The 27,459-nt window shown below is 41.8% G+C and overlaps 1 protein-coding gene across 10 annotated transcripts in view; it reads left to right on the top strand.

Annotated features, from left to right (window-relative positions):
* sox5 (SRY-box transcription factor 5) overlaps positions 1 to 27,459 on the top strand; it is a 353,819-nt gene that overhangs the window by 120,530 nt on the left and 205,830 nt on the right. For all 10 annotated transcript variants that reach the window (XM_052033500.1, XM_052033492.1, XM_052033495.1 and 7 more), the window contains 2 exons: positions 6,618 to 6,849; positions 25,621 to 25,831. In XM_052033500.1, the coding sequence (XP_051889460.1) occupies positions 6,619 to 6,849; positions 25,621 to 25,831 (442 nt within the window). In that variant the 5' untranslated portion in view covers position 6,618. The remainder of the gene's footprint in view (positions 1 to 6,617; positions 6,850 to 25,620; positions 25,832 to 27,459) is intronic.

Raw genomic sequence — 27,459 nt, 5'->3', positions numbered from 1 at the left:
TGAAACGTCGGGAAATAGTTCACCAAGGTTTCTGTGATCAGAAAATGAACCCGAAAGGGTCGCGTGTCACGATTGTTAACTCAGAGCCTCGATGTTTATTCCATCTGCAGAAAACTTGTTAAATTGATCCCCAAAATTAACGTAAAATGCACCGAACGGAACGGACAAGATTGGGTTTTTAAAAAAAGCCTTCCTCCGCCCCCCCCCCCCCCCCATTCGTTGAATGCGGACATTGTATACCTAAAACTTAACAATGCAGAGTAGCAACAGTTTTCTTTACACCTACAAAGACCTCCTCTCAATTTTTTTTATTGGCAAAGACGGAAACAAACGTTTCTATTATGTTAAAGTAAAATAAACAAATTGTAATGGCGATTTGCAGATCTCCTTGTAGGCTCCCACCCCCCTCCCACCCCCCATAACAGAATTATTGGCATGCGTTCGGCGCGTTTGGAGAACAACAGTTTATTCAGCCGGACTGTCGCTGAATTTTAATTCATACAGATCGCAGTAAAGATGGAATGAACTACTGAGTGTCAAAATCTTCGGTCTACCCTTTATACGATCAAATGATGCTTAGAACTGCCACTATTTTCAAGTGCGCTCAACTGAATGTAGAATGGAGCATTTCCACTATGTTGCATTTAGAGCAGTTAGCTGTAGGACTAGTATCAGGGGTATAGATGGAGTGACAATTGCAAGGAATAAGTGATTAGTAATAATATAATTCCAGCACGTGTATCTTGAAGAAGGAGTTTCAGACCAAATATTTGCAAAAGCCCTGTGAAATTATTAAATCCAAGTAATTGACTGCTATTTAGCTCTTTAGGTATTGAATGTCCTTTGGGATTTTAAGCATGTGAATAGTTTTTCTTTAGCATAAGACGCTCAGATACGATAAAGTGTATGTATGTTATATATATTCAAACGTTAATACTGTCAAAGAGCCTGGAAATGAAGTTAAGCTTGCAGAGAGGCAGTGGGGTGTTAACTCGTTGTGTGCCGGATGCCTTCCACGGTTACTGGAATCAATGTGGACACCTCAGCGCGGGGATGATTGTCTGAAACTGTGGTACCCCAGATAGGAAGTAAGTTACAAAAGGCAGGCAGGATTCTTGAAATACTATAAAGGGAAAGTCTATATTTTTTGTTGGCTCTATGCAGCTGAGTGTGAGGGTGCATCGAGCCGACACACTTCGTAAGATAGTGTGAAAGCGTTGTCAGCAGACGCTTGAATATAGACCGGTGCATGTGCGTAAACTTTCTCACCTGGTCCGCGGTGCGGGAAGAGTTTTCTTGAAGTCTCAGCCACGTAACAGGCAGAGCGTAAAGGCAGGGCGATGCCAAAGCAAATTCAGCGTACGGAGGTGCTTTGGTACGAATCACCAACAGGAACAGAGCCCCGCTGATTCAGATTGCGGGTTCCACAGTCCGCCATGGTGTAAGGATGGGGAAAGCAGACAGGTAGCAACGTGGAGGGGGGGGGGGGGGGAGCGAAAGTAGCAGGTGGATCTGGACACAACGCGGGGAAGGAAAGGGACTTAACGTCCAACTCTCTGCAATTATGTCCTGCTTGTTTTTCTTACTAAATATGTTTGATATATTTATTCCTGCATTACAAATTTGCCTTCATCAATGCATCATGGTACGATAAAAGACCAAAGTTTAGACTTTTTAAGAAGTTGCTCCTTTTAATTTTGCTTTGTTTGGAGTTAATTATTGCCAGATAACTTTAAGTTGTTCTATGGGAGGTTGATATCATTCGGCACGGGCAACTTCATCCTCCTTTGCCGCCTGCCGCATTGAGGAGCAGAGTTAAATGCTACTGGAAGGGACTTGACATCTAAAGGTCACCCCTCCCAGCTCTCCAGCTCCCTCACATTAAAGAAATATCCATCCAGTTCTCAGACACACTCGGTTTAAACGATAGACAGTTATTAAAAGCTCCCTTTCCCTATCTGCTCCGGAGTGTCTGCATTGTGTTTCTTTTAAATCCCCTCCATTCCTTTCCTCATTTGTTTACAGTCCATGTTCACCCCTCCTTTCTTTAACTAATCATTCTCCCCTTGAGTCACCTCCTCCTGCCTTCTTCAGAGTCAGAATCAGGTTTATTGTCACTGCCATATGACGTGAAATTTGCTGTTTTGTGGCAGCAGTACAGTGCAGAACATAACATCTATAAATTTACAAAAATAGTGCAAAAAAAGGTAGTGTTCATGGACCATTCGGAAATCTGATGGCGGAGGGGAAGAAGCTGTTCCTGAAACGTTGAGTGTGGGTCTTCAGGCTCCTGTACCTCCTCCCTGATGGTAGTAATGAGAAGAGGTCATGTCCTGGGTGGTGAGGGTCCTTAGCGATGGATGCTGCCCTCTTGAGGAACCGCTTCTTGAAGATGTCCTTAATAGTGGGGAGGGTTGTGCCCGTGATGAGCCAGCTGAGTCTACAACCCTCTGTAGACTCTTGCAATCCTGTGCATTGGAGCCTCCTTACCAGGCAGTGATACAACCAGTCAGAATGCTCTCCATAGTACATCTATAGAAATTTGTAAAAGCCTCTGGTAACATACCAAATCTCCTCAAAGTCCGAATGAAGTAGAGCCGCTGGTCTATCTTTTCACGATTGCATCAATGTGTTGGGCCCAGGACAGATCCTCTGAGATGTTGATGCCCAGAAACTTGAAGCTGCTCACCCTTTCCACCTTTGACCCCTCAATGAGGACTGGTGTGTGTTCTCCCGACCTCCCCTTCCTGAAGTCCACGATTAATTCCTTGGTCTTGCTGATATCCAGTGCGAGATGTTGTGACACCACTCAACCAGCCGATCTATCTCACTCCTGTACACCTCCTCATTGCCATCTGAGATTCTACCAACAACAGCGGTACTTTTCTTGCTACCTTCTCCTTTCTTTCCTCCCTTCCAGAAGAAGCTGACTTCCTTTATTTCAGTACAGTTTCACAACTTCTCACTGTCCACCGAGTAAACCACAAACATAATCCGCATTTATGTAAAATGTGTGATGTGAGCCCTATCAGCATATTCACCTGGGGGGTGTTAAACATAATCCGCATTTATGTAAAATGTGTGATGTGAGCCCTATCAGCATATTCACCTGGGGGGTGTGCAACACAATCACCTGGCTCAACTGTCTTATTGTCACTCCAGGGTGTATATATATACTGGGTGATAATAAGACACTATCAAGGGCTCCTGAAGAGTGATAAAGGGTGGATATGTTGGTACTCTTTCCCCTCTCTAAGCCAAATACCGCACCCTTACAGATCCCACCCTCAAGAATGGATAACTTTGCACAGACAGGAATCAATAACTCAACAATGAAGACTTCAGGGCCATTTGAGAAGCCAAAAGTTTTGTAAAACTGAGAACTTTTTAACCATAGACATGCACTTAAGGGGAAGCTAGATGGTGGTGGTGCAGGGTAGGAATAAGAGGATGGGGGGAGATGAAACAATGTGGGAAGTGGGTCCCACAGAACATGAACTGTTGTGAACTTTAAAGGTTGAATTGTAACCGCGGTAAAACTCTTAAGTAATTCTCTGAATGGCAGAGATTTAATTTTTTTTTTGTGTGAGCAACTGTATTAAGTTACAAAGTAAGCCATTTGGCCCTCATAGCCCATGCTGGCCCTCTGAAAGAATGATCTAATTAGTTCCACTATCCCTATAACCCTGCAATTTACCTTTAGAATTTTTTTTTAGGCTGCCCATTCCAAATCAAAGCAACACGCTGTCTTTAAAAAAAAACTTGTCTTCCCTCTGATTCTCTTGCTAGTTATTGTAAATCTGTGTTCAGCCTCCTTCTCTTGGAAATAGACATATTTATTCAATCAAACCTCTTCATAATTTTGAACACTGCTATTAAGTCTCTTCTTGACCTCTATGCTCCAAGGAAAACAATTCCTTCAGTGTCTTCTTGCAGGTGAAGTTCCTTGCCTCACTGGTCTAACCAGTGTAGTTTAGTTCAACTTCCTTATTGACAAAGGGCTAGCAAAATTGTATATTCTTATGTGATAGTGTGATAATGGTCTTGTAATCCTTGCTATGATAACCTTAGAAAATCAATTACTGAATGATGGACAGTATTGGAGGATCTTGATCCAGTCATTAAGGATAGCTACATCATAAACACATTCCTTTTAGATGCGTTTGCCTTGTTGTCACACACAGTGGTCGTGCAGATCCTACCCCCAGTGTGTTTCATCTCAAGAATACAGTCCCAGCGTAATTGTGACAATTGCCAGTGAGGCATCCTATCACCCTGCTGTGGGTTAGTGGATTCCAGCAATGATATGAATCAAGACAGTCAGTTTAGATTGCATTTGTCTGCAGGACCAGAAAACAACACAGGATGGGTGTAGAGTTTGCATCTGTTTTAGATGCAGACTACATATGGAAATCAATCATTACTACCAGCCCTAATTAAACAATAACTTGATTGAGTTATATTCCCAAGTAGGAATATTTCAGCAGATCCCAGGCTCAATGGTCAGTCAGCATGCCATGCATAAGCAACGGTTTTAATTCTGTGCTGGAATACTATCCCCCTACTGTTGGTCAGCTTCTTGTTCCAGTAAAATGTGCTCTAATGCTAGTTCATACCCGTAGGCATGAATGTCAATGTAGGTTTAGTTTTGTTAGTAAAGGCCACAGTATTAACACATAAAAGATATCGGATTCCTCCTGTTGGTGTTTGCCAGCCACACTGGTAACATAGTGCATGTGTTGGGCAGTTTTAACCCATTCAACTTGCGGGAAAACTGTCTGGATTACAGCTGGATCTGTTTTTTTTACAGCTCACCTGATTCTACTTTCCATTGGCTCCAGAGGGAAATAGAATAGAACAGTATGTGAAGCCTACTATGATAGGAAAAATAAAAAAAAACTACAGATGCTGAAATCTGAAATAAAAATAGAAAATGCTGGAAACACTCAGCAGGTCATCTTTTTGCAGATGCTGCCTGACTTGCTAGGTGTTTCGAGCATTTTTCTGTTTTCTTTCTGCATTGATACAACATGCTCTGCAACAGTGCGAACAATGTAATATACTGCAGCAAAGCGAAACGGATTAAAATGTGTGACCACCTTGAGAAAGTGAAGGAAGAATTTTCATTTATCCTGTGATTTTAGTGACCACATGATATCTCAGAAAGCATCACAGCCCTTAAGGGTCATTTAATGTTGTAATATATGCAATAGACAACCTATATGTGCACAGCAAGGCCTCTTAAACAGGGCTGGGATTGGTGATCAGATGAGCTGTATTAACAAAGTGACATGGGGGATGAATATTTACCAGTATATTGGGAAAATGTTACTGTTTTCGGTCAAATTATTGCACATGAGGGGAAAATGTGGCAGTGACTTAATGTCTCATTTGAGTGATGACTCCTTCAACAAGATTTAAAAGACACTTTGATGGGTACACGGATAGGAAAGGTTTAGAGGGATATGGGCCAAACCTAGGCAAATGGTACTAGGTATCTTGATCGGCATTGACTAGTTGGGCTAAAGGGCCTGTTTCCGTGCTGTATGACTGTTCAACACTACCCTAGACACAGCAGAGCTGCTGCCAGGAGTCCTGAGTCATGGAGTCGTAGAGTCATACATAGTGATCTAGTGACCCATACTGTATAACTGTAAGGGTCAAACATAGTGATCTAGCAGCCTGTGGTGTGTAACTGTATAGGTCAAACATACTGCACCTGGTATTCTGACTGTTTCCCATCCAAGTAGCAACCAGTCTAGACTCTGCTTAGCTTCATGAGATCAGATGGCATCAGGACTTTCCAGAGTAGTGTCAACAGGCCTGTTATATTACTAAATACTAATCTGGCGAATATGAGTTCAAATCCCACCAAGGCAGAAAACCTAAATTCAGTAAAAAAAAAATTCCTGAAATAAAAAGATTTTAATTTTTTAAATGAAAAGAAATCATGAAGCTGTTGGAACGAGGGAAAAAAAACTTCAACTGATTTACGAATGTTCTTCAGGGAAAGAATCCACTAGTCCGTAATTGGTTGTACTGTGCTTCCAATCCTGCACCATCAGTGGTGACTCGTAAGGACTTTCGTGATTGGCCATGCTTGGGCAATCACTTGAATCAAACTCTTTTTCAATAGCTCATGAATGGGACCAACCAGAATCTTCTCAAGAGATAGATAATGTATGCCAATCTTGCCGGTAATGTCTGCCAACTGGTGATGAATTACTAAAACTAAATTTTGTGGAACACTGCAACTATTGCAATATATATACAGGTTAGTCTGACTGAATTGCAAAAGCACTTTTTTGGAACAAATGTTGGGCATTTGATATTTAATAGATGACCCCCTCCTGCCTGGGTAAGGAACCATTTCAGAACTATGATTTTAAAGGACCTCAGTGATCACTGTAGGTTTTATGATAATTCAGAAGTTCTCTTGTCACTTCTTTTGACTGACTTATAGTTCCAAATTTTTAACTAAAGTCATATTCTCCAGCTCCCATGCGGTATTTGAACCCATGCACGTGATAGGTTGCAAATTGAACAAGGTCTGCCACGTTGAGTGGCAGCTGTTGTGTGGCCATATTACATTTCTTCTTTTTGTCTTGTTTCTGAAGGATGTCTTCCAAGAGACCGGCCTCTCCATATGGAGAAACAGACGGAGAGGTAGCCAATACGACAAACAGACAGAAAGTAGAAGAGGTCGAAAGTGACGGACACTCTGCTTTTCACCTGGCTCTTCCCCCAAACTATTCCAACAATCTTCACACAGAGGAAGTACATACCCCGTCCACAATGACCAGAGAGGCTTCATGTTGTGAGAGTCCAACATCTCTGCGTGACACACCGGTATGTTCAACCTCATTGCCATGTCTCCACTGAGTAGGCAAGTCTCATCATGTTGGCTGATTGTGATAAAGGTGATGTTTTGGGAAGAGGCCTTATTGATGCTTAAATACAAAGGACATAGTTGTGCTCCAAACACATCCTGGTACAATTGCCACCTCTTAGAGATATAGAGTCATACAGCACAGAAGCAGCCCTTTGACTCTCCATGTCCATGTCCACCATCAAGTTCCCACCTATTTATAGAGGTGTATAAAATCATGAGGGGCATAGATTGGGTGAATGCACTCAGTCTTTACCCCAGAGTTGGGGAATCAAGAACTAGAGGCCATAAGTTTAAGGTGAGAGGGGAAAAATTTAATGGGAACTTGGGCAACTTTTAACGCAAAGGGCGGTATGTATGTGGAATGAGCTGCCAGAGGAAGTGATTGAAGCAGGTAAAATAAGAACTTTTAAAGGACAGGTATGGATTGGAAAGGTTTAGAATGTTATGGGCCAAATGCTGGCAAATGGGACCAGCTTAGTTGGGCATCTTGGTTGGCATGGGCCAGTTGGGCTGAAGGGCCTGTTTCCGTGCTGTATAACTCCATCACTTTATTCTAATCCCACTTCCCTGCAGCTGGTCTGTAGCCTTCAATGTTTTGCCAATTCAGGTTCTCTTCTAAATACTTCTTAAAGGTTGTGAGAGGCTGCCTCCAACCTCAGGTAGTGCATTCTAGATTCCAACCACACTCAGTGAATGAATTCTTCCTCAGATCCCCTCTACATCTCCTGCCCCTTATTTGGAGCCTATAACCTGCTGTTTTTGACACCTCTGCTATTGGGGAACTCGTTGGATGTATTCAAATGTTCCTGAAGATGTCATCAAAGGACATTCCATTCCAACTGTCCCACCCAGTAAATGTCTATCTTTAATTTTTTTTTCAAACAATGAATGAATGCAGAAAGAAAATGACAGAGAAAAGCAGACTGGCTTCATAACGCCTTTATGATTTGTCCTCTGGAGCAGCTTGCAGTAATCACCAGGAGACTCACCAGTAACCCCTGGAGACACCAGGGTGCTCTTGAAGGATTTGCAACTGTAGGTCCCAGATCTGAGATGCATAGAGCAAAGTTGGATATCTTAACCATTTTAACTAAATAATAAATCTTGATCAAAAGGTGGCTAACGAACAATGATGCCTATGGTCAGTTTAAATGCAGAATGCCACTTTGGATGATAATCTTCTGTTTTCCCAATAATTTTAAGCAAATTGAGTGTAAGAGTTAAAAGCAAAAGAAGTAACATGAATACAAGTAACTTTGCAGTAACATCAATTTGCACTTGATTAATAAGCATCTGTAAAAGATCGTCACACTGTAAGGGGGGAACAAGGCTTTAGAAAGAATTAAAAGATCAACTATGAGTAAAGTCTGTAAGAGAGAACATCTGGTACAATAATCAACATGAGTGCTGTATGTGAAGTTAAAAAAACCATTTGAAATAAGGAACTGTTTCTCAATAATCTTCAATCCCATTATGTCTTCTAAAATTTCTCACTGAGATTGCATGCATTCATATGAGGATGGAGAACCTGGTCTATTTTTTATTTATTAACCTCATCGCCAGATGGAGTATGAGTTAAATTTTAGGTAAATCTCTCTCGCCTGGAAGTTCAATTGCATAACATTGTTTTTATCAGCATTATGCAATTGAGAATCTATTTTCTTCTGGAGTAAAGCACAGTATCAACCATTTCCTGGTCATTTTGTCTTGGTAGAAAAATTCCACGGGGCACTTCCCGTTGACAACCATCCTTGCAATCACCATGTCATTTCTTTGTAGCATTTCAGGGGAATTTGAACTGTGTTGTGTGTTAGGAACTCCTGACACACATGGTTTTACCCTACAGAAGCAGGAGATGGCAAAGTACCCTTGGGCCTGCAACCACAGTGAACAATCCCCATCCTCTGATCAATAGCCACCAATCACAATGATCAGCAGTGGGACTTCCTGTTCCATTTTCTGGTTCCCAGACAGTTGTGCTCACTTTTGTGCTTTCCCAGTGGGAATGGCTAACCCAGGAAAGGCGGTAAATCGAGGTTTGGTCTCTTCTGATGGTCTTGAGTCTGCTCTTGACTGGATGTAACTGGGAAGAACTGTCATTGGGGTCTGTGATGGCAAAGGCAATGGGGTTGCATAAAGATGGTAGTTCCATCGCTTTGAAACTATTGGAGAATAATTAGTAACCGCAGGGCAGAAACAATGACCAAGATTTAAAGTTTGGTCAATGACCAATGAAACAATGACCAAGATTTAAAGATTTCAGGTATTTCAAGAATGGTTAAGAAGAAATATAAGAGAAGCTCCTAAAATAGAAACTAATAAATTCAGGTACTGATTCAGCAAAATAAAAATGTCCCAAGGTACTTCACGGCACAGACACAATGAGATATTAGGGCAGACGGCCAAAAGCTTGGTCAGAGAAGAATAGTGCAGGCAACACAGATTACACAAGAAACTAGTACTAGCTGGGTGGGGGCAGCTGGTGAGCATGAACTCAATGGGCTGAAGGGCCTGTAATCATGCTGTATTACTCTGACTATGACCCCTGCTGTCGAGACACGAGACCCCTGACCCTGCTTTCCTCCAGTCCTCCCAATCCCGTGACGCCCCTTCTCTCTTGACCCTGACACCCTTCCACAAACTGCCAACCTCCAATATACCGCTACCCCTCTGCTTCTCCCCCACAGTTGTTCTTCCAGCATCTGATTCCCTCTGGTCCCAACAAATTCCTGGATTCCTATCCCCTTGCCCACTCACCTTCATCAATCCCAGCCATCTGCTGGATTCTGAATCATGCCTGCTTCCTACATGTTCCCCTTCACTCCATAATCCGGACCCCAAATACAAGGATTCAGTTACTGCTTCCCCATGCACCCAAGGCCCTTGGCATGTACTATAACTCCTAGGCACATCTATCTTGTCCCTACAAGATTCCCATGTGCACGATGACAATTCCATATCCCCCCAGCAGCCTGCCCCTGAGTGACTCCAGAAAATCAGGCGATGATTTGTGTTACAGTGTGGAAACTCACTGTTGCCTTGCACTTATTTGGAATAGAGTTTGGATTTTCCATGCATTTAACTTCTGGACTGTTGGAGTTATTAGGGAGGGAAGCTTTTCATCTCCTCAGTCTGAGGTTGATTCAAATGCAGGAGAAATACAGCGCTACGCATTGGACTGTTAGCAAGTCACTTCCTAAGGAAAAATAACAGCATACAAGGACTGAATAATCTGTCTTCAGAAGCTTTTATGGAGTAGATATTTCCTTTCTTCAATTTTTTTATTAGTTTTCAAATTAATACAGATTGATATATAGCATCAATGTTTATACGTGTAATACAAAGAGATCAGGATAGCAGTCATGGCATAGATAATCATAAAGAACAATAAAATATAAAAAAAATCTGTAGATCCAATGAACTCTTAGTAAATGAATATAATATAAAAGAAAGGAAAGAAAAATTATATAAATTATATAAATTTTTAAAAAAAAGAAAAAACCCAAATCAATAAGAAAAATAGTAAACAATATAAACTAAACTAATCAGAAAAATTTCAAAGAAAAACAAACAACAAAAAAAAGAAAAGAAAACTGGGCTAAAATTTCTCAGTAGAAACAGAGCAATATTATGTCGTCAACTCCGTTCCTCTAAGTTGGAAAGTTATTAAAAGGGGATCTACATCATGTGAAAATATTGAATAAATGGACTCCAAATATCTTCAAATTTAAGCAAAGGATCAACAGTGCCACTCCTAATTTTTTCCAAGTTTAAACATGATCTAGTTTGAGAAAACCATTGAAAAGGTTCCTTCCATTTAAGCAAAATGGATAGTTTGGCCATTAATGTAACAAAAGCAATCATACGGTTAGCGGAAGCAGATAAATGGCCAGATTCTGTCCTTGGTAATCCAAAAATTGCAGTGATAGGGTGAGGTTGTAAATCAATCTTCAATACGTTTGAAATAATGTTAAAAATGTCTTTCCAATATTTTTCCAGAAGAGGACAGGAACAAAACATATGTGTCAAAGAAGCCACATTCGATTTACGTCTATCACGTATAGGATCTACATGGTTATAAAAACTAGCTAACTTATCTTTGGACATATGGGTCCTGTGAACTACCTTAAACTGTATCAACAAGTGTCTGGCACACATTGAAGATGTATTAACTAAATGAAGAATTTTCTTCCAAGTCTCTGTGGGTATAGATGTCTGGAGTTCACTTTCCCATTCGTTCTTAATTTTGTCCAATGATTCTAGATGTATTTTCATAATTAAATCATAAATTATTGCTATCAAGCCCTTCTGATAAGGATTAAGACCTAAAATTTTTTCCATAGTTTCAATTTTGTAAGGTATCGGAAAAGAGGGTATAATAGTTTTTAAAAAATTTCTAATCTGCAAATATCAAAAAAAGTGATCAAGGCAAATTATATTTATTAGACAATTGTTCAAAAGATGAAAAACAGTTATCAATGAATAAATCACGAAAACATACTATTCCCTTTTCCATATGGAAAAAGCTGAGTCAGCTCTGGATGGATGAAAGAAAAAATTAGATTGAATGGGACTTGACAAGTTAAATTTATTCAATCCAAAAAATTTACGAAATTGAAACCATATTCGTATTGTATGTTTAACAATTGGGTTAGTCATATGTTTACTTAATTTGGTAAGTGCAAAAGGGAGTGAAGCTCCTAAAATAGAAACTAATGAAAATTCAGGCACTGATTGGTGCTCAAGGTATACCCATTTGGGGCATTGAATTAATCTAAATCTTGTATCCAAAAAATTAAATATCTGATATTAATTGCCCAATAATATAATCTAAAGTTAGGCAAGGCCATACCACCATCCTTTTTTTAGATTTTGTAAATATTTCTTACTTAACCTTGGGTTTTTATTCTGCCAAATATATGAAAGAATTTTAGAATCAATAGTGTCAAAAAAAGATTTTGGGACAAAAGTTGGAATTGCTTGAAATAATTATAAAAATTTTGGTAAAATATTCATCTTAATCGCATTAATTTGGCCTACCAATGCTAAAGACAGTGGAGACCACTTAGTAAATAATTGTTTAACATGGTCAATTAAAGGCAATAGATTAGCTTTAAATAAGTCCTTATGTTTCTTTGTAATCTTAACACCTAAATACATAAAATAGTTACCAATCTGAAAGGTAATTGGCTATAAATTGGGGTTTGCATATTTAGTGGAAAAAGTTCACTCTTATTAAGATTTAATCTATAGCTAGAAAAAACACTAAACTGATCTAGTAGCGATAGTACTGCGGGGATAGATTCATCCAGATTAGAAATATAAAGTAACAGGTCATCTGCGTAGAGAGATATCTTATGAATCATCTGTCCGCCAGTAATGCCACATACACTTGAAGAGTCCCGAAGTGCAATAGGCAAGGGTTCTAAAGCAATATCAAATAATAAAGGGCTTAACGGGCAACCTTGTCTAGTATCTCGAAAAAGCCTAAACCAAGGAGATCTTTGATTATTAGCAAGTATTGAAGCCATAGGTGTATAATAAATCATTTTAATCGCAGATATAAATTTAGGGCTAAAGTTAAATTTTTGAAGTATAGTGAATAGATATTCCTATTCGACTCTGTCAAACGCCTTTTCAGCATCTAGTGAAACAACACATTCTGGAATTTGGGATGAAGGGGTATATATAATATTCATTAATCTCCTGATATTAAAATGTAAATAATGATTCTGAATAAATCCTGACTGGTCTTCAGAGATAATTTGTGGGAGAACCTTTTCCGGTCTATTTTTTGAATCTACATTTAATAAAGAAATAGGTCTATGAGATGCACAATCAGTGGGATCTTTATCCTTTTTAAGAATTAAAGAAATAGTTGCTTCGGAGTAGATGTTCCCATTTGCCCAACATGCAGTCTGGACATGGAATCAGATGTGCAGCCTAGGAGTAGAATTGGATGTGCAGTCTAGAAAGGAGTCAGACATTCAGTCTATACTTCCAGTCTGAAGCTGCTGTTCAGATATACGGTGTAGAACATTGGCTGTGCATTGAAGCAGGGCCAGGCTGATCTGCCATTTGTAATGAGGTCATTGTTGATCTATATCTACCTGCTTTGGTTCCATGAAACAGTGGCTGTTTACCTTGAGTTGACAAGGCAGGTGAGCTGTGTGGAGGCCACAATCCTGTGCAGGCAGTAATGCAATATCTTCCTGTTGTGTGCTGGGGGCAAATAAAAATATCTGTTCCATAGACCTGACGACTATCTTGCAGAGGCTGAATGCCAGCTCTCTGACATCTCTTCATACCTGCCTCCAAACCAACACTCCACCACTGAACATCAGGCCATAGTCTCCCAGACAGTTTTACTGACCTCCTTTCCTTCATTACCCCCAGCCTTCATTCCACAACTCTGCACAGTTCACTCCTACCTCCCTCCCAAGATCCATTTGCTGGATTATCCTGGTAGACCCATCATTTTGGCCACCTCCCGTCCCATAGTATTTATTTTTTCCAGCCTTTACTCCTTTGTCTCCTGCCCAGTCTCTTCCGACTGACACCTGATGCCTTCTGCCACATTGGCAGTTTCAGTATCCTGGTCCTAACCAGTTCATCTTCCCCTTGGATGTCCAATGATGGATTATAATGGCACGGCGGGGCAGCAGTTAGTTCTGCTGTCTCACAGCTCCAGGGACTCGGGTTCTTTCCTGACCTTGGGCACTATCTGTAAGAAGCTGGCACATTCTCCTGTGACTGTGTGGGTTTCCTCCAGGTGCTCCAGTTTCCTCCCATGTCCCTATGACATGCTGGTGGATTAATTAGCAACTATCAATGACCCCTTGTAAGTGGCAAAATCCCCAAAAAATGGGAGTTGATGGGCATGTGAGGGAGAATAAGTTGCCAGGATACAGAGGAAAAAGGGCAATGAGGCTAATGAGATTGCTCTCCTGGAAGCTGGCATGGATCTGATGGGTTGAATGGCCTCACTATGTAGTAAGAATGAATCCCTCCACACTAGGATGATCAGAGGACCCTTGGCTTCTTTGGTGAAAGGAGGTCCAGACTGTAATCCCCTCCACCACCAACCTCTTCTCTGGCTGAACACATTCCCATATTGAATGATTTCTCATTTAATTCCACACACTTCCTCCAAATCAGAGGTGTAGCCATTGGAGTCCATGTGGTCCAAGCTACACCTGTCTCTTCATGGGATACCTGGAACAGTCCTTGTGTCAGTCCGTCTCTGTGCCCTTCCTTCTCTTTTTCTATTACACTGGTGATTGAGTTGGTTCTGCTTCCTTTTCTCTGACAGGGTTTGAAAGTTATATCACCTTTAATGCCAATTTGATCTCAGCTCCATCCCTGACTCTTCCCCTCCCTTTCCCAAATTTCATACTTTCTTTATCTCCATCTTGGGGATCAGTTAGCAACCGATATCCATTGCAAGCCAGACTCCGACAGCTATCCTGACCACACTCAACTCCCACCCTGCTTCCTGTAAGGACTCCATTCCATTTCTCCAGCTTCCACCATATTTGTTCTGACACCCAACATCTTTCACAGGTGCCTCTGGTGTGTTTTCCTTTTCCCTTGACTGTCACTTCCCCTCCATCATGCTGACTGCGTCCCCTCATTTCTGTTCTCATCCCTTCCCACCCAGAGCAAAGAGAGTTGCCCTTATCGTCACTTTGTGCTCCGTCAGCTCCACAGTCAGTCACTTCCGCCAAATTCAGTGCTATCCTACCACCAGACCCTTATTCCCCATCCCTCCCCTCTCAGCATTCTGCCCTCTGCAATTCCCTGATTCGCTCTTCCCTGATCCCTTCCCAACATTCAGGGATCCAAACACACCTAAGTGAAGCAACAAATCCCTCACACTGCTGGTAATCTAGTGTAATACACAAAAAGTGCTGGAGGAACTCAGCAGGTTAGGCAGCATCCATAGAGGGAAATAAACAGTTGACATTTTGGGCTGAGATCCTTCATCAAGGGTCTTGACCCTAAACGTCGACTGTTTATTTCCCTTCGTAGACGCTGCCTGACCTGCTGAGTTCCTCCAGTACTTTCTGTGTATTGTTCCAGATTCCAGCATCTGCAGAATTTCTTGTGTCTGTCTTTGTAGTCTAGTGTACTGCATTTGGTGCTGAGGGTTTTATCTCCAATACATTGAGGAAACCAAGGCACGTTGGGTGACAGCTTTGTATAACACCTCCATTCAGTTCAGTAGGGGACCCTGAATTTCCAGTCACCTGTCGGTTAAACTCTCCATCCCATTCCCACTCTGACCTCTCTGCCTTTTGGCCTCTCAACCATTCCAATGAAGCCCAACCTTAGTTTGAGAAACTGCACTTCATTTTCCAACTGGGCCGTGGGACTCAACACTAAATTCAGCAGTTTCAGATCGCCTGGGTCAGAATTAGCCAGCTCTGTCAAAGTCATCAACCTGTAACATTAACTCTTATATCGTGCCTGTCCTCCCTTTTTATTTCAGATTTTCAGCAACTGCAACATTTTGGAGATCAAAGTTCCAGCATAGCATTTCTTTCTCCTCTTTTCTTACCCATCTCCTTCAATTTACACCTCCCACAGACAGATCAGCTGTGACTAACAGGTCTTCATCAGCCTCTCAGCCAGCACCACCACTGTGTACAACATTGGGTCTCCACACTATCATAGACATTTCTTCTGTCCTTTTTCTGCCTTCTCTGCAACTTAAATTTGTTTCCTAATTCTGATGGAAGGGCATCAAACTGAATGATTAACCCTGTTTCTTTTTCCATAGATGCTACTGGGTGTTTCCAACATCTTCAGTTTTGGCTTCTATTCTACAGTATTAAAGGAACTTCTTCTGACAGTCTTCTGAGAGAATTGTATTAGTATCAGAGTGTAACTCCCAATTTACCTTTTATGCTCCCCACTTGGTCATAGGACTGTGTCATCTGTTTAATTGTGGCAGTGTTGCCAATTCTCCTGGAAGGTAACGGCAGCAAATTTAGAAGAAATGTCACAGCATAATTAAAATATATACAGCGCACATGGAAAGAAAGGTTACTTGATCATTAAAATTTCTCACCAAACTTGTGTTTACCCAAATAAGAATGAGAGCCAGACTTTTCTGCTTGCCGGCCCCTTTGTCAGGTAGAGTGTGGCTATTGATAGTGTAGACCTCCTTCTACCTTGCTCTGGTATTGTGGCAATGTCCACTATGGCACTTCACACAGCGGCCACCCTCTAAAAGGAAAATTATCTGGTGATAATTAGTGCTGCAGTGAGTGAAGTGCTTTTCTTTTTTCGGGTTGCTGTTGTCTCACATCTATTTGGGGCAGGGTTGAAGATCGATGGGGTTCATAAGTCAGACGATTGGATAGTGGGGTATATGATGGCAGTAGCAAAGATGGGCATGTTGAGTAACCAATGGTAAGGAGGTGGGCTGCAGGCCAATAAGAGGCAGGGGGTCATGCGATGAAGTCAATTGGAATTCATCCAATCAAAATGGGCAGACCTTTACCATGTGCCTAAAGACCGAAGCAACCTCTGTGCCTGGGTTGGGGAGAAGGGGTGTAAGAATGCCAAAGAAAGAAGGGCATGCATACACTGGGTAAGGAAGGGGAGTGGCCCCAAAGTAATCATCTAAAAGACTATTGTGAGATTGTGGACCCATGCGCACATGCTTACCCCAGGGCTTTTAAGGGCATTGCCTGCCCCTCTGAAAACGGGTGGTAGGGGGTAGGTGGAAGCTTGCAGTTGCATCATCCATGACCTTATTGAATGGCGGAGCAGGCTAGAGGGTCTGACTGGCCTGTTCCTGATCCTAAATGGTATGTTTGTGCGTACATTTAAACGACTACAAATATCCGCTCTCCCCACTGTAGAGTGAAGATCGTAAGACCATAATAGATACAGCACCAAGCACCATATCCTTTTAGCCACTTTTTCACAGCATTTGCTGTCATTTGTGCACAGTTGTCAACTCTAGTTGGATATATTCCTGTAGGTTTTATCACATGACCGCTGACCTCGGACCACTGCTGCCGGCCCTCGCTGGAATGCCCCTGATGCGCAAATTACCAGGGCCACTTGGAGGGAAAACTGACACAACTAAACCCCGTTAAACAATTCTTGACAATCAATAACCCTCACCCATCCTCCAATAATTTTGCAACCGTGAATAAAATGTTTGCAAAAAAAAAGTGGAAAAGAATTTATTTTCAGTGCACCTATAATTCCATACTTCAGTGCCCAGAAGATTAATCCTTCAGTCTCAGAAAGCTGAAACAATCCTAGAGCATTGGATAAACTAATTCTGGAAGGACAGCATTTCCACTGTTAAATCCAGCTCCCTCTTCCTGGCACTAGGCTCATGTATCCAGTTTTTCATGGATCAGTGAAGCTGCAGCAGGGGTAAGAGGTGGATTGAGCAGTGTAAATGTCAGGGTCTGGATCACAGATGCTGGGGCCAATGAATTCATATTAAAATAACACTAATTTAAAGACATCTCGCAAGTTGAGGGAGCCGGCATAATATTCACGGCTGCAGTGAAGTTCCTGTTTGCTTTTTCATTTCCATGTGTGTCACATCATCCTTTCTGGATAATCTTTGAATCCCAACCAATCAGACACTGTATAAGCTTTCATTACAGGAGAAGCAAATCTCGGAACATAAAATGTGGCTTAATCGCTTGCTCTGGTTAGAATGACATCCACCCAGCCGCTTGTTTAATGTCAGGCTATAGAGGGAGGTAAAAAACTGCTGGTGTAGAGCCAGGATCAATGGATTATTTAAGATCTAAAACATCCTCTCCAAGGATTGTGCCCATTCACATATGTAAGATATTAAGTTTGCATAGATTACCTACAACCAAATCCATTCTGACTGGCAGAGAAGTTTAGAGAGATTTACATTAGAGAATCGAGAGAACTCAAGGGCTTTGTCACAGCAATTGTATAAAGTGATAAACAGTGTAAATCTACTAGCATGTCCCTAGATAGTGCAGAGGCTTACAGCCTCTCAGAGCGCAGATTACTGCTTTATCTTGTCATACTGAATTAACGCACTGGAAAACCATTAAACACTGGTGACCTGTTCATCTTTGAGAATTGCAGCAACAAGAAGATGATGCAGTGATGGTATTTAAATTTTTGTTTAACAGCAGGTTGCTTCTGAGTTCCAGTGCTGCGGTGTGCACGGGAGGAGATGGCAGAAAATCACTGGCAATATCTCCATGCATAGCTCAATCAGCTCACTTTTAGCAAAACTAGGGGCCATTAATATAAGGTAGTTGCCAATAAGTCAATAGGGGCTTCAAGAGAAACACTTTTACCGGAGAACATTGAACATGTTATCACATGGAGTGGTTGAAGCAATTAACATAGATGCATTTAGGAATAGGCTGGATAAATCATAGGGGAGAAAGAAATAGATGCTTACACTGATTGGGTCAGGTGAAGAGAGCTGGGAGGAGACTTGTGTGAAGCATAATTGCTGAAAATAGATATAAGAAACAGAAGCAGGAGTAAGCCATTCGGTCCGTCTTTCCGGGACTGTCATTCAATAAGCTGGCCAATCTTTTACCTCCGCAACAGGATAGGAAGGGTTTAGAGTGAGGCTTTATAAGGCGTTGGTCAGACCACATTTGGAGTATCGCGAGCAGTTTTGGGCCCCATACCTAAGGAAGGATGTGCTGGCCTTGGGGAGGGTCCAGAGGAGGTTTACTGGAATGATCCTGGGGATGAAAAGGTTAACATACGAGGAGCGTTTGATGACTCTGGGCCTGTACTCGCTGGAGTTTAGAAGGATGAGGGGGGGATCTCATTGAAACCTACCGAATATTGAAAGGCCTGGAAAGAATGGACATGGAGAGGATGTTTCCAGTAGTGGGAGAGTCTAGGACCAGAGGGCACAGCCTCAGAATAGAAGGATGTCCCCTTAGATCAGAGATGAGGAGAAATTTCCTTAGCACCAGGGTGGACGGCTGTGGAGGCCAAGTCATTGGATATATTTAAAGCAGAGGTTGATACATTCTTGAGTAGTAGGGGCGTCAAAGGTTACGGGGAGGCGGCAGGAGAATGGGGTTGAGAGAGAAAAATAAATCAGCCACGATCAAATGGCGGAGCAGTCTCGATGGGCTGAATGGCCTAATTCTGCTCTGATGTATTCTGGTCATACGGAGTCACAAGAGACTGCAGGTTGCTGGAATCTGGAGCAACACAAAATGTTGGAGGAGCTCAGCAGGTCAGGCAGCATCTGTGGAGGGATATGGACAGTCGACATTGACTGTCCATTTCCCTCCATAGGTGCTCCTGACCTGCTGCATTCCTCTAGCATTTTGGTGGGATATGGGTCAAACACAGGCAAATGATCAGCATGGATGAGTTGGGCCAATGGGCCTGTTTCTGTGCTGTATGACTCTATGACTCTTAACACTTCTGTGCACTGATACCGTATCCCTTCGTTCTCTTAACATCCAAATAGCTATCCAAACTTGCCTGGAATATATCCAGTGACTGAACTTTTACACTTCCCTTGGGTAGAGAATTCCAAATATTCCTTGCCCTCTGACTGAAGAAATTTCTTCTCATGGTCCTGAAAGGCTGTCTCCTTAATTTGACAATGTGACCCCTGGTTCTATACAACCGACGTTTTCTCATCTATCCTGTCAAGCCCTGCAAGAATCTTGTGCATTTCTATGAAACTGCCTGTTGTTTTCCATAACTCGAGGGAGTGTAGGACCAGATTAAATCTCCCCTCATTCGGTGAACCCGTTATCCCAGGAATGAAGCTGCACTCCCTCCATACACAAGTATGTCCTTCCTTAGGTTGGGAGAACTCACCTGCACACAATAATTCAGATGCAGTCTCTTCAGGGCCCTCAATAATTGGAGCAAGCTGTCTGTATTCTTGTATTTAAATCCTCTTGCAACAAAGGCCAGCATATTGTTTCCCTTCCTAATTGCATAACTTTCAGTGATTAATGTACAAGGACATCCAAGTCCCTCTGAATGTTCTGCCTTTCCCTTTCATCTACAAGGTGGATGACCTCACATTTTCCATATTATTTTCATTTGCCGTTTCTATGCCCATTACTGAACCTGTCTATATCCCCCTGAAATCTCTTTGTATCTCCTTTACACTGCATACTATCATCGGGCTTTGTATCATCAGCAAATATGTTATATTTGATCCCCTCATCCAAATCATTGATATTGATTGTGAACAGTTAGGGCCCCAGCACCAATTCCCTGTGGGACACACTAGACACAGCCTCCCAACCTGAAAGTTAACCGGTTATACATCCTTTGTTTTCTCGCTGTTAACTAATGCACACTGGAATTTCATCCCCCATAATCTGCACTCTAATTTTCTTTTAATAACTTTTTTTTTGATACCTCATTGCAAGCTCTCTGGAAGTCCAAATACATAATATCTCTCTCACCCTTTTCTATTCCGTTGTTTATAACCTAGAAAAGCTAACGGCTTGCTCAAACATTATTTCCCTTTCAGAAGTTCATATCGAGTGTTAGTACAGTCATGGGTGGTTTGAACCATGTGATTCTATTTGCCTCAAACATAACATCAGTGGTGTATTTATTGACAATTCACAATCAGCCAATGAATTGCAGGTAGGCTGAGGTGTACAATTCATCCCAAGCATTCAATTGTGAGGCAAAAAGATGTGAAATTACTCAGAAAATAGAGACCCACGTAATACGGAGCAAAGGAAACAAGGACTGCAGTAACTTTTCCCAAATGAAGCAAGGTCACTTTGCGGAAAAATGCAGTGAGTGGAGGATAATGACTGAAAAGTAATGTGCATAAAATCAGTTAGAGTGGTGCAGAAACTGTACTTGATTGGCAGGGGAACTACCTAATCATTTCCACTCTTGCACTATCACTATGTACAGCCTAAAATTAAACAATGGTAACAATTTAAATCTGACACATAAAAGTAAGTTCTTTTAGTGGCAAATCAACAATTGTCAAGTGCATAAGTAAATTGGCTCTCTAATGTGGAATCACTTTATGCGAGAGTGTCTATAAGGGATGATTGCGTGAAATTTAAAAAAAAAACTGCCCACTAAAGCATTAAAAGTTTGTGGAAATTATGGATGTTGAAATAAAACGCATATTTCAACAACACTTTGTTGGACCAATGTGTCTATTTTTGATAACTGTGTTTGTTAAACTCTTTTTCAAAAACGTGACTTAAGTTTGGAATATGCTTGCTTCCCCAATTTTGTGGAGGCACTCCTCAATGCATTCTCCTTGTCAGAATCATTTAAAGCCACTTTAGTGTTTCATGTATTAGCTTTGAGAGGTTCTCGGTGTTTCAGTTGTTTTCTCCAACCTTATGATGTTTCCAGATGTTTTGGGTTATGGGTTGTGAGCAGAGTAGTTGGTGTCCCAGCTGCTGCTGGAACTGACACTTCTGTTCTTACTATTTCTTGTCATTGTATTTTGCCTTGTTTGCGCTTAGCTAAGCCAATGAAATGGGGTGTGCCCTGTCCCCATCCGATTTACTTATGTCAGGATTGTTTATGCTGGGAGAAGGGCGATAGGGTAACGTTTATATATGTATTGGGAGCTTCAAAAGAATTAAAAGATTGCCTTTGGAACCCAATTTGGATCAGTGAAAGCTTGGGTAAAGTTCAAGCTTTGGACTTTCAAGATTAGGATTTGGGTTGGTTTTTGGTAGGGGATTGTTCCTGAGTCAGGGCTTTTGGTGTGGGGTTGTTCCTGAGGTGGGGTTTTTGGTGTGGGGGTGTTCCTGAGGTCGGCGACCCACCCTCCCAAGAAATATACCTTCTGCTCTTCAGCATCTGGAAAACTTCAGCATAAAAGACATTTGGAAAGATCCATGGTTAAACACATTTGGACAGTCAAATGGATCAGAAAGGTTTCGAGGGATATGGGCCAAATGCAGGCAAATGGGATCAGCTTGGAAAGACATCTTGGTCGGCATGGACAAGTTGGTCCAAAGGGCCTATTTCAATGCTGTGTAATTCTATGACTCTATGACTCAGCCTACTTCTGAACAATCAGAAGGCAAATGCAACGCTGAAAGTCACCTGTATTTTCAGGGCTATTTGACTGTGGAAGTCTTCGCTTTGAGGTTTGCAAGCATCTATCTGTGGTGTTAGGGGGAAACTCTGAAACACGGCTGACATTGGGAAATGCTGGCTTCTGCTGTGACGCCTTCCCTTCCCATATTATGAAAGATCAGTGGGCACGATAGTCACCCTGCCTCAAGATTATGTATCAGCGCCTTCTCCCTCCTCCACTCCCCACAACCACAACCTCAACCCCAGTAGCAGCCCCCCACCCCTTCACCCAACGCTCACCACACCTTCCACTTTCTTGTTGCTTCATTGGCAAAAGAAAGCGGGAATTAATCTCTCAATCTTTCAGGGCAAGCTTCTCATTGAAAGCAGGAGACAAGCTTGCTGCAAGATTTTTTTTTCCCTTGAAGCACTTCTGAAAATTAGGCCCATCATTTTAACAATTTGACACTACTTTCAGATCTTTTCTTCATTAATTAAATTAACATTGAATGCCACCAGCTATATGAACAGTAGTCTCTTTCATCTTCATTATAACTACCTGCCTGGGCTTCTTGCTGTGAATTGAGCAGTTCAATCTGCTTGCCAATTCAGTGCAGTGAGTTCCCACCGAACATTGTAGACAGGAGAGAGCCTTTCAACCTCCACACCCCCCACTCCTAAATTAGAAAGAAGAAGCACTCTATAAGGTTTGGAGGTCATTCATTTCAAACCTATGATAAAAGCTGCAGAAAAACTCTTGTAGGATCTATACATATCCTTCCTTTCATACAAATGTACCACAGGAGACAGAAGCAACAATTTCCATTACATATTAAACTCATACATTAAACAAAAAAAGATGAAAGCAAATATATTCAGGGATGTCTGTTGCATTTGAGTAGTTGCAGAAGGCTATTCAGGACCGAATAAGTGGAAATTAATTGGAACACAGAAGAAATAGAAACAGAATGGGAAATTTAGTATAATTATAAAGAAATGCAGACAAATAAGTTATTCTTGAAAGACCTGGAATAAGGCAATTCACATTTATAGCCATAATATGAAATTAGTAAAGGGCCTAAACCCCCTTTAGCCTCCAAGTCACTTTTTGGCACCTAATTACTAAATGGAACAGCTTTATTATGTAGGCCATTAAAAATAATGTGTTTTGATAGTTATGCTTTTTTTTCTTTGTGTTCCTGAGGATTTGCTAGGAATTGCCTTTTTTATTGGGTAGGCTATAAAACATTAATGCTGTGCAAATATTCCCTTTTATAATTTATAGCGCGCTTTAGAATTTGAACGATTCCCAACTTTAAAGGGACCGTGTGTTTTTTAAAATCATTTGGTGTAGTTGATGAAAGGGTGGGCAGGTTTGGATTCTCCACCCCGCTCCCCACCACCCCCCCCCCCCCAACAATCTCAGGCCACCCCCACCTGGAGTCGCAGGAGTTGGGTCGGCCAATGACGGTGTGAAGGTTCCACTGCCATCCGCTTTCACCCTGCTGCATTTAAAAAATGGAGTTGGTGCAAAAAGTCACAAGGCACTCGGAATGCAGCAACACATGTCAGAAAGTGGGGAGAGGATTCAAACCGAGCTGAAACATGTCATGATACCAGCTCCTGTAGGGGAGGAGGGTTTGAATTTTCTGTTTGCCAAAGAATTATTGTCCCATGGACAAGCCATAGGGGCAGTCAGCTAAGTTTTGATGCCCAAACTAGCTTGCTTCTGCTAACAAACATTTCATCAGTTTAGACTTGTAACTGAAGGTCTCTGATTTTTGCTGTTTGGATATAGACTTGGTGCACTCTAGCTGACAAATCATTAACCCATGTTGCAAACTTAAAGGCATTACTGCTGATTTTACACATTTATGCGCTATAGACTCTACACAATAGGACCAAAACTCCTTAATCTCATGCAGTTCCCATTTGATGAGCACACGTGATTAGTCCAGGAGCCCAGATCACAAATCCCACAGGTGAAATGACCTGATCAAATGTCAGATTGCATGGGATTGAATAGGATGTACAGCACAGAACCAGGCTGCTGTATCTAGCTGGTTTATATGACTGTTTATGTTCCATGTGCACCTCCTCTCACTTCATCTAGCACTATCAGCATGTTTCCTGTGACTGCTAATCCAGCTTCCATTCATTGTGTTGGTGTTGCTCATCTGTACCGTTACTAGTGATAGCAAGTTCCACAGTCCTATCGGATTTGGGCTACGGTTATAATGCTGGCAGCAGCAAGGCATTCTGAGTCCTGTGGTTGAACTGATTGGTGAGAGCATTAAGGAGAGAAAGAATGGTAGACCAATATTATCTCCAAGTCACTTAAAAAAGAAGCTGAATGTTTGTGATGACACAAGAAAAGTTTAAAATGACACATGCAATGTGGGTATAAACTCTTCTAAACCAACGTAACTCCCATATTATTTTTATGTTTCCCCCTTGGAGCAGGGGTGGCTGGGAAAGCACAATGTTATTTGCCCATCTCCAATTGCTTCTGGGGTGTTGAATAAGGAGCTGTGGAGTTGTGAACACAGCCCAGTCCATCACGCAAACCAGCCTCCCCTCCACTGACTCCGTCTACACCTCCTGCTGCCTCAGGAAAGCAGCCAACATAATCAAGGACCCCTCCCAGCCCAGTCATTCGCTCTCCTCTCTCTCATTGGGCAGAAGATACAAAAGCCCAAGAATATGTACCATCAGGCTCAAGGACAGCTTCTATCCTGCTGTTATCAGACTCTTGAACGGACCTCTCATACGCTAAAGGATGAACTCTTGAATCTCTTGACCTCCTAATCTACCTCGTAGGTTTTCCTGTCATTGGGGTGTGTGGAGGGAGGCAGATTATTAATAAGTGGCAGCTTATTTTAGTTTGCTTTTATTTGTCTACCTGCACTGCACTTTCTCTGTAACTGTAATAGTATATTCTGCATTCTGCTTTCATTTTTACTATCTCAGTGTAACTATGTGTGGAATGATCTGTCTGGGTGGCACGCAAAACAATAGCTTTTCGCTGTATCTCGGTACATGTGACAATAATAGACCAAAATCAATACCAATTTGGACCTTGTATTCATGAAGGAATGTTGCTAAAATGTAAATAGGAATGTGTGACCTAAATGAGAATGTGGGGACAATCTTTGTAGCATTATGCTTGGTCTATGTGAATATCAAAGAAAGCTTAGTGAGCTCTGCTATTGGGGATAGAGACTGGTGTTGCTGTGGCAGAGGTAGCGGCAAAGGATGGTTAAGCTGGTGGATGGGCTCCCAGTCACACCTACTGCTTAATGTTGGCTGGCGTTGCAGTTTCTGAGGGTTTTTGCAGCTGCACTCAAATCAAGCAAGATTTTGCCTTCATTTTACTATGATTCTCTGGAAAACAATCTTATATTTCTCTCCATTTTATTTGCTGGGGACTGGTGAACCCTCAAAGTAATTTGACTTCTAATGCCAAAGAAATGATAATGACAATAGATTAGGTAGGGATTAGTAATGATTAACAAAGGCGGATTATTGACTTGCTCTGTAAGTACCAACACCATTTTTATAACTAAGTCCAGGGAAACTAACCCTGACCTCTGGCAAGTTATCAAGTGACTTGAACGTGCTTTCCCAAAATAAACCAAATATTTCTGTTTTTCCCTTCCCCACACATCCCAACCCACTGTTCTGATCAGGACCACGATGAAAATAAAGCAGCCTCTCTGTTCCCTACACACAACTCATCTACCTCACCTCTGAAGACTGAAGAAGGGGCTCGACAGAGCAGTGAGTCAGGACCCGGCACGGCACTGGGCACCCCAGAGAGACGCAAAGGCAGCCTAGCTGATGTGGTGGACACACTGAAACAGAAGAAAATGGAGGAGCTCATCAAAAGCGAACCTGAAGGTAGGCAGAAAGGAAGTGTTTTCCTTTCATTGGGGTGTGGAGAGGGAGGCAGTTTATTAATAAGTGGCAGCTTATTTACAAGCTTGCCTATCCAAAGAAAGCTCGGGACAATGTTTTTGTGGTAAATGTAGTTGATCAGTGATCTCTGTCCTTCACCAGGCGGAGTAATAATTGGAATCACCTTTGTGCTTTTAGCCTCCAGTTGAAAACTGTTCAAATAAACTCTGCAGAACAGACAAACAAAAGTTGAATTCAATGCAGAGTACAGGATTGCACTGTGAAAGCAGATGTTAATACACAGAGTTGTGCATAGAGGATTCTCTGACTTTGGTTGAATGCGGATTTGCAATGAATAAACGTGTTGCAAAGGATAAACGTGTTGTAGGTTATATGATCTGCCTTTGACAGACTGGGGTGAAGGGCTCATTGTTTTCATTGCTGTTGGTGCACCGATGGAAACTGGACTGCGTTAAGCAATTATTGGCTCAAATGAGCTATTTGAACTGGTTAATGGTCCTAGCACCGACCTGCTTTATTTATTGTCTTGGAGGGTAATTTTAACCTAACCCGACTGGCCAGAAACTGATGGGATTGGCCCAAACCCTGCCTGAACCCAATCAATGGGAAGTAAAATCCAGCGTGTTGTGAAACTGACCTTTGACCTGACCCAGGCAGTCTCTGATTGGCAGGTTAAGTTAAAATGACCCACTTTGTATTGCAGTTCAATGTGCCCAATTATCTTTGTGTGTGCGGTGTGCTGGTCGATGAGGTGAGGGAAAGTTGCTGGTGGCAAGATGGTAGGTTGTAGTTTTTCCTGATGTAACCAAATGTTTGGTTTTAAAGAAACCATCAAACAGCAACAAAATGCCATAGTTCAACTTAATTAAAAACTCCATTTAATGGTGATATTTGTTTCAAAGAAACCATAAGGTTCTTTCATTTAAAACCAAGACAAGTTTTCCATTTACTTTCCCTCCTGTCTCGAAGGAGCTGATAGCACATTGAGCGCCCACCTTATTCAAACAGTGATGCTTTCACCGTGACGGTGAAGTGGATACTTTTTGACAAGGACGCACATTACCAACAGGACGCAAACTCTCAAACTACGCACTTTTTTTTAGAGCTTTCATGAATCATAGAAGCATCAACTGATACCGAGAAATCTCTGTTCCCATCGCGCATGCGTGGGCTCCTTGAAAGATCTGTCCTGTGAGTCCCCATTCCTTGTTTTTTTCCTTAGGTCCAATTTCCTTCTGAAAGTTACAATTGAAATGATGTCCTTTGCCTTTTTTCAGTCATTATAATCCCTGGAGAACTCCCTCCCAATAAAATATCTCCTCTAGGTTCATTTGCTCATGGATATTAGACCTGTATTCTGACCTTCTTTCAGTGGAAACAATTTCCCTTTATTTACTTTATCAAAACCCCCTTTGATTTGGAGCATCTCCATTAAGTCTCTTAATCTCTGTTGTAACAAGAGCAGTCCGTGCATCTCCAGTCTCTCCACATGACTGGAGACCTTCCTCCCTTTTGACTTTGACAATTGACTCTTCCCCTTTCCCAACGTGGCAAGGAAAACATTGACATCCAAGTGTGCGCTCATACATTTTCAGCACGTTCTCCACGGT

The sequence above is a fragment of the Pristis pectinata genome, chromosome 19, assembly GCF_009764475.1.
Source record: "Pristis pectinata isolate sPriPec2 chromosome 19, sPriPec2.1.pri, whole genome shotgun sequence".
In the NCBI taxonomy this organism is placed as follows: domain Eukaryota; kingdom Metazoa; phylum Chordata; class Chondrichthyes; order Rhinopristiformes; family Pristidae; genus Pristis; species Pristis pectinata.
The sequence above is the reverse complement of the archived record's forward strand: the minus strand, read 5'-3'. Positions and strand labels throughout refer to the sequence as shown.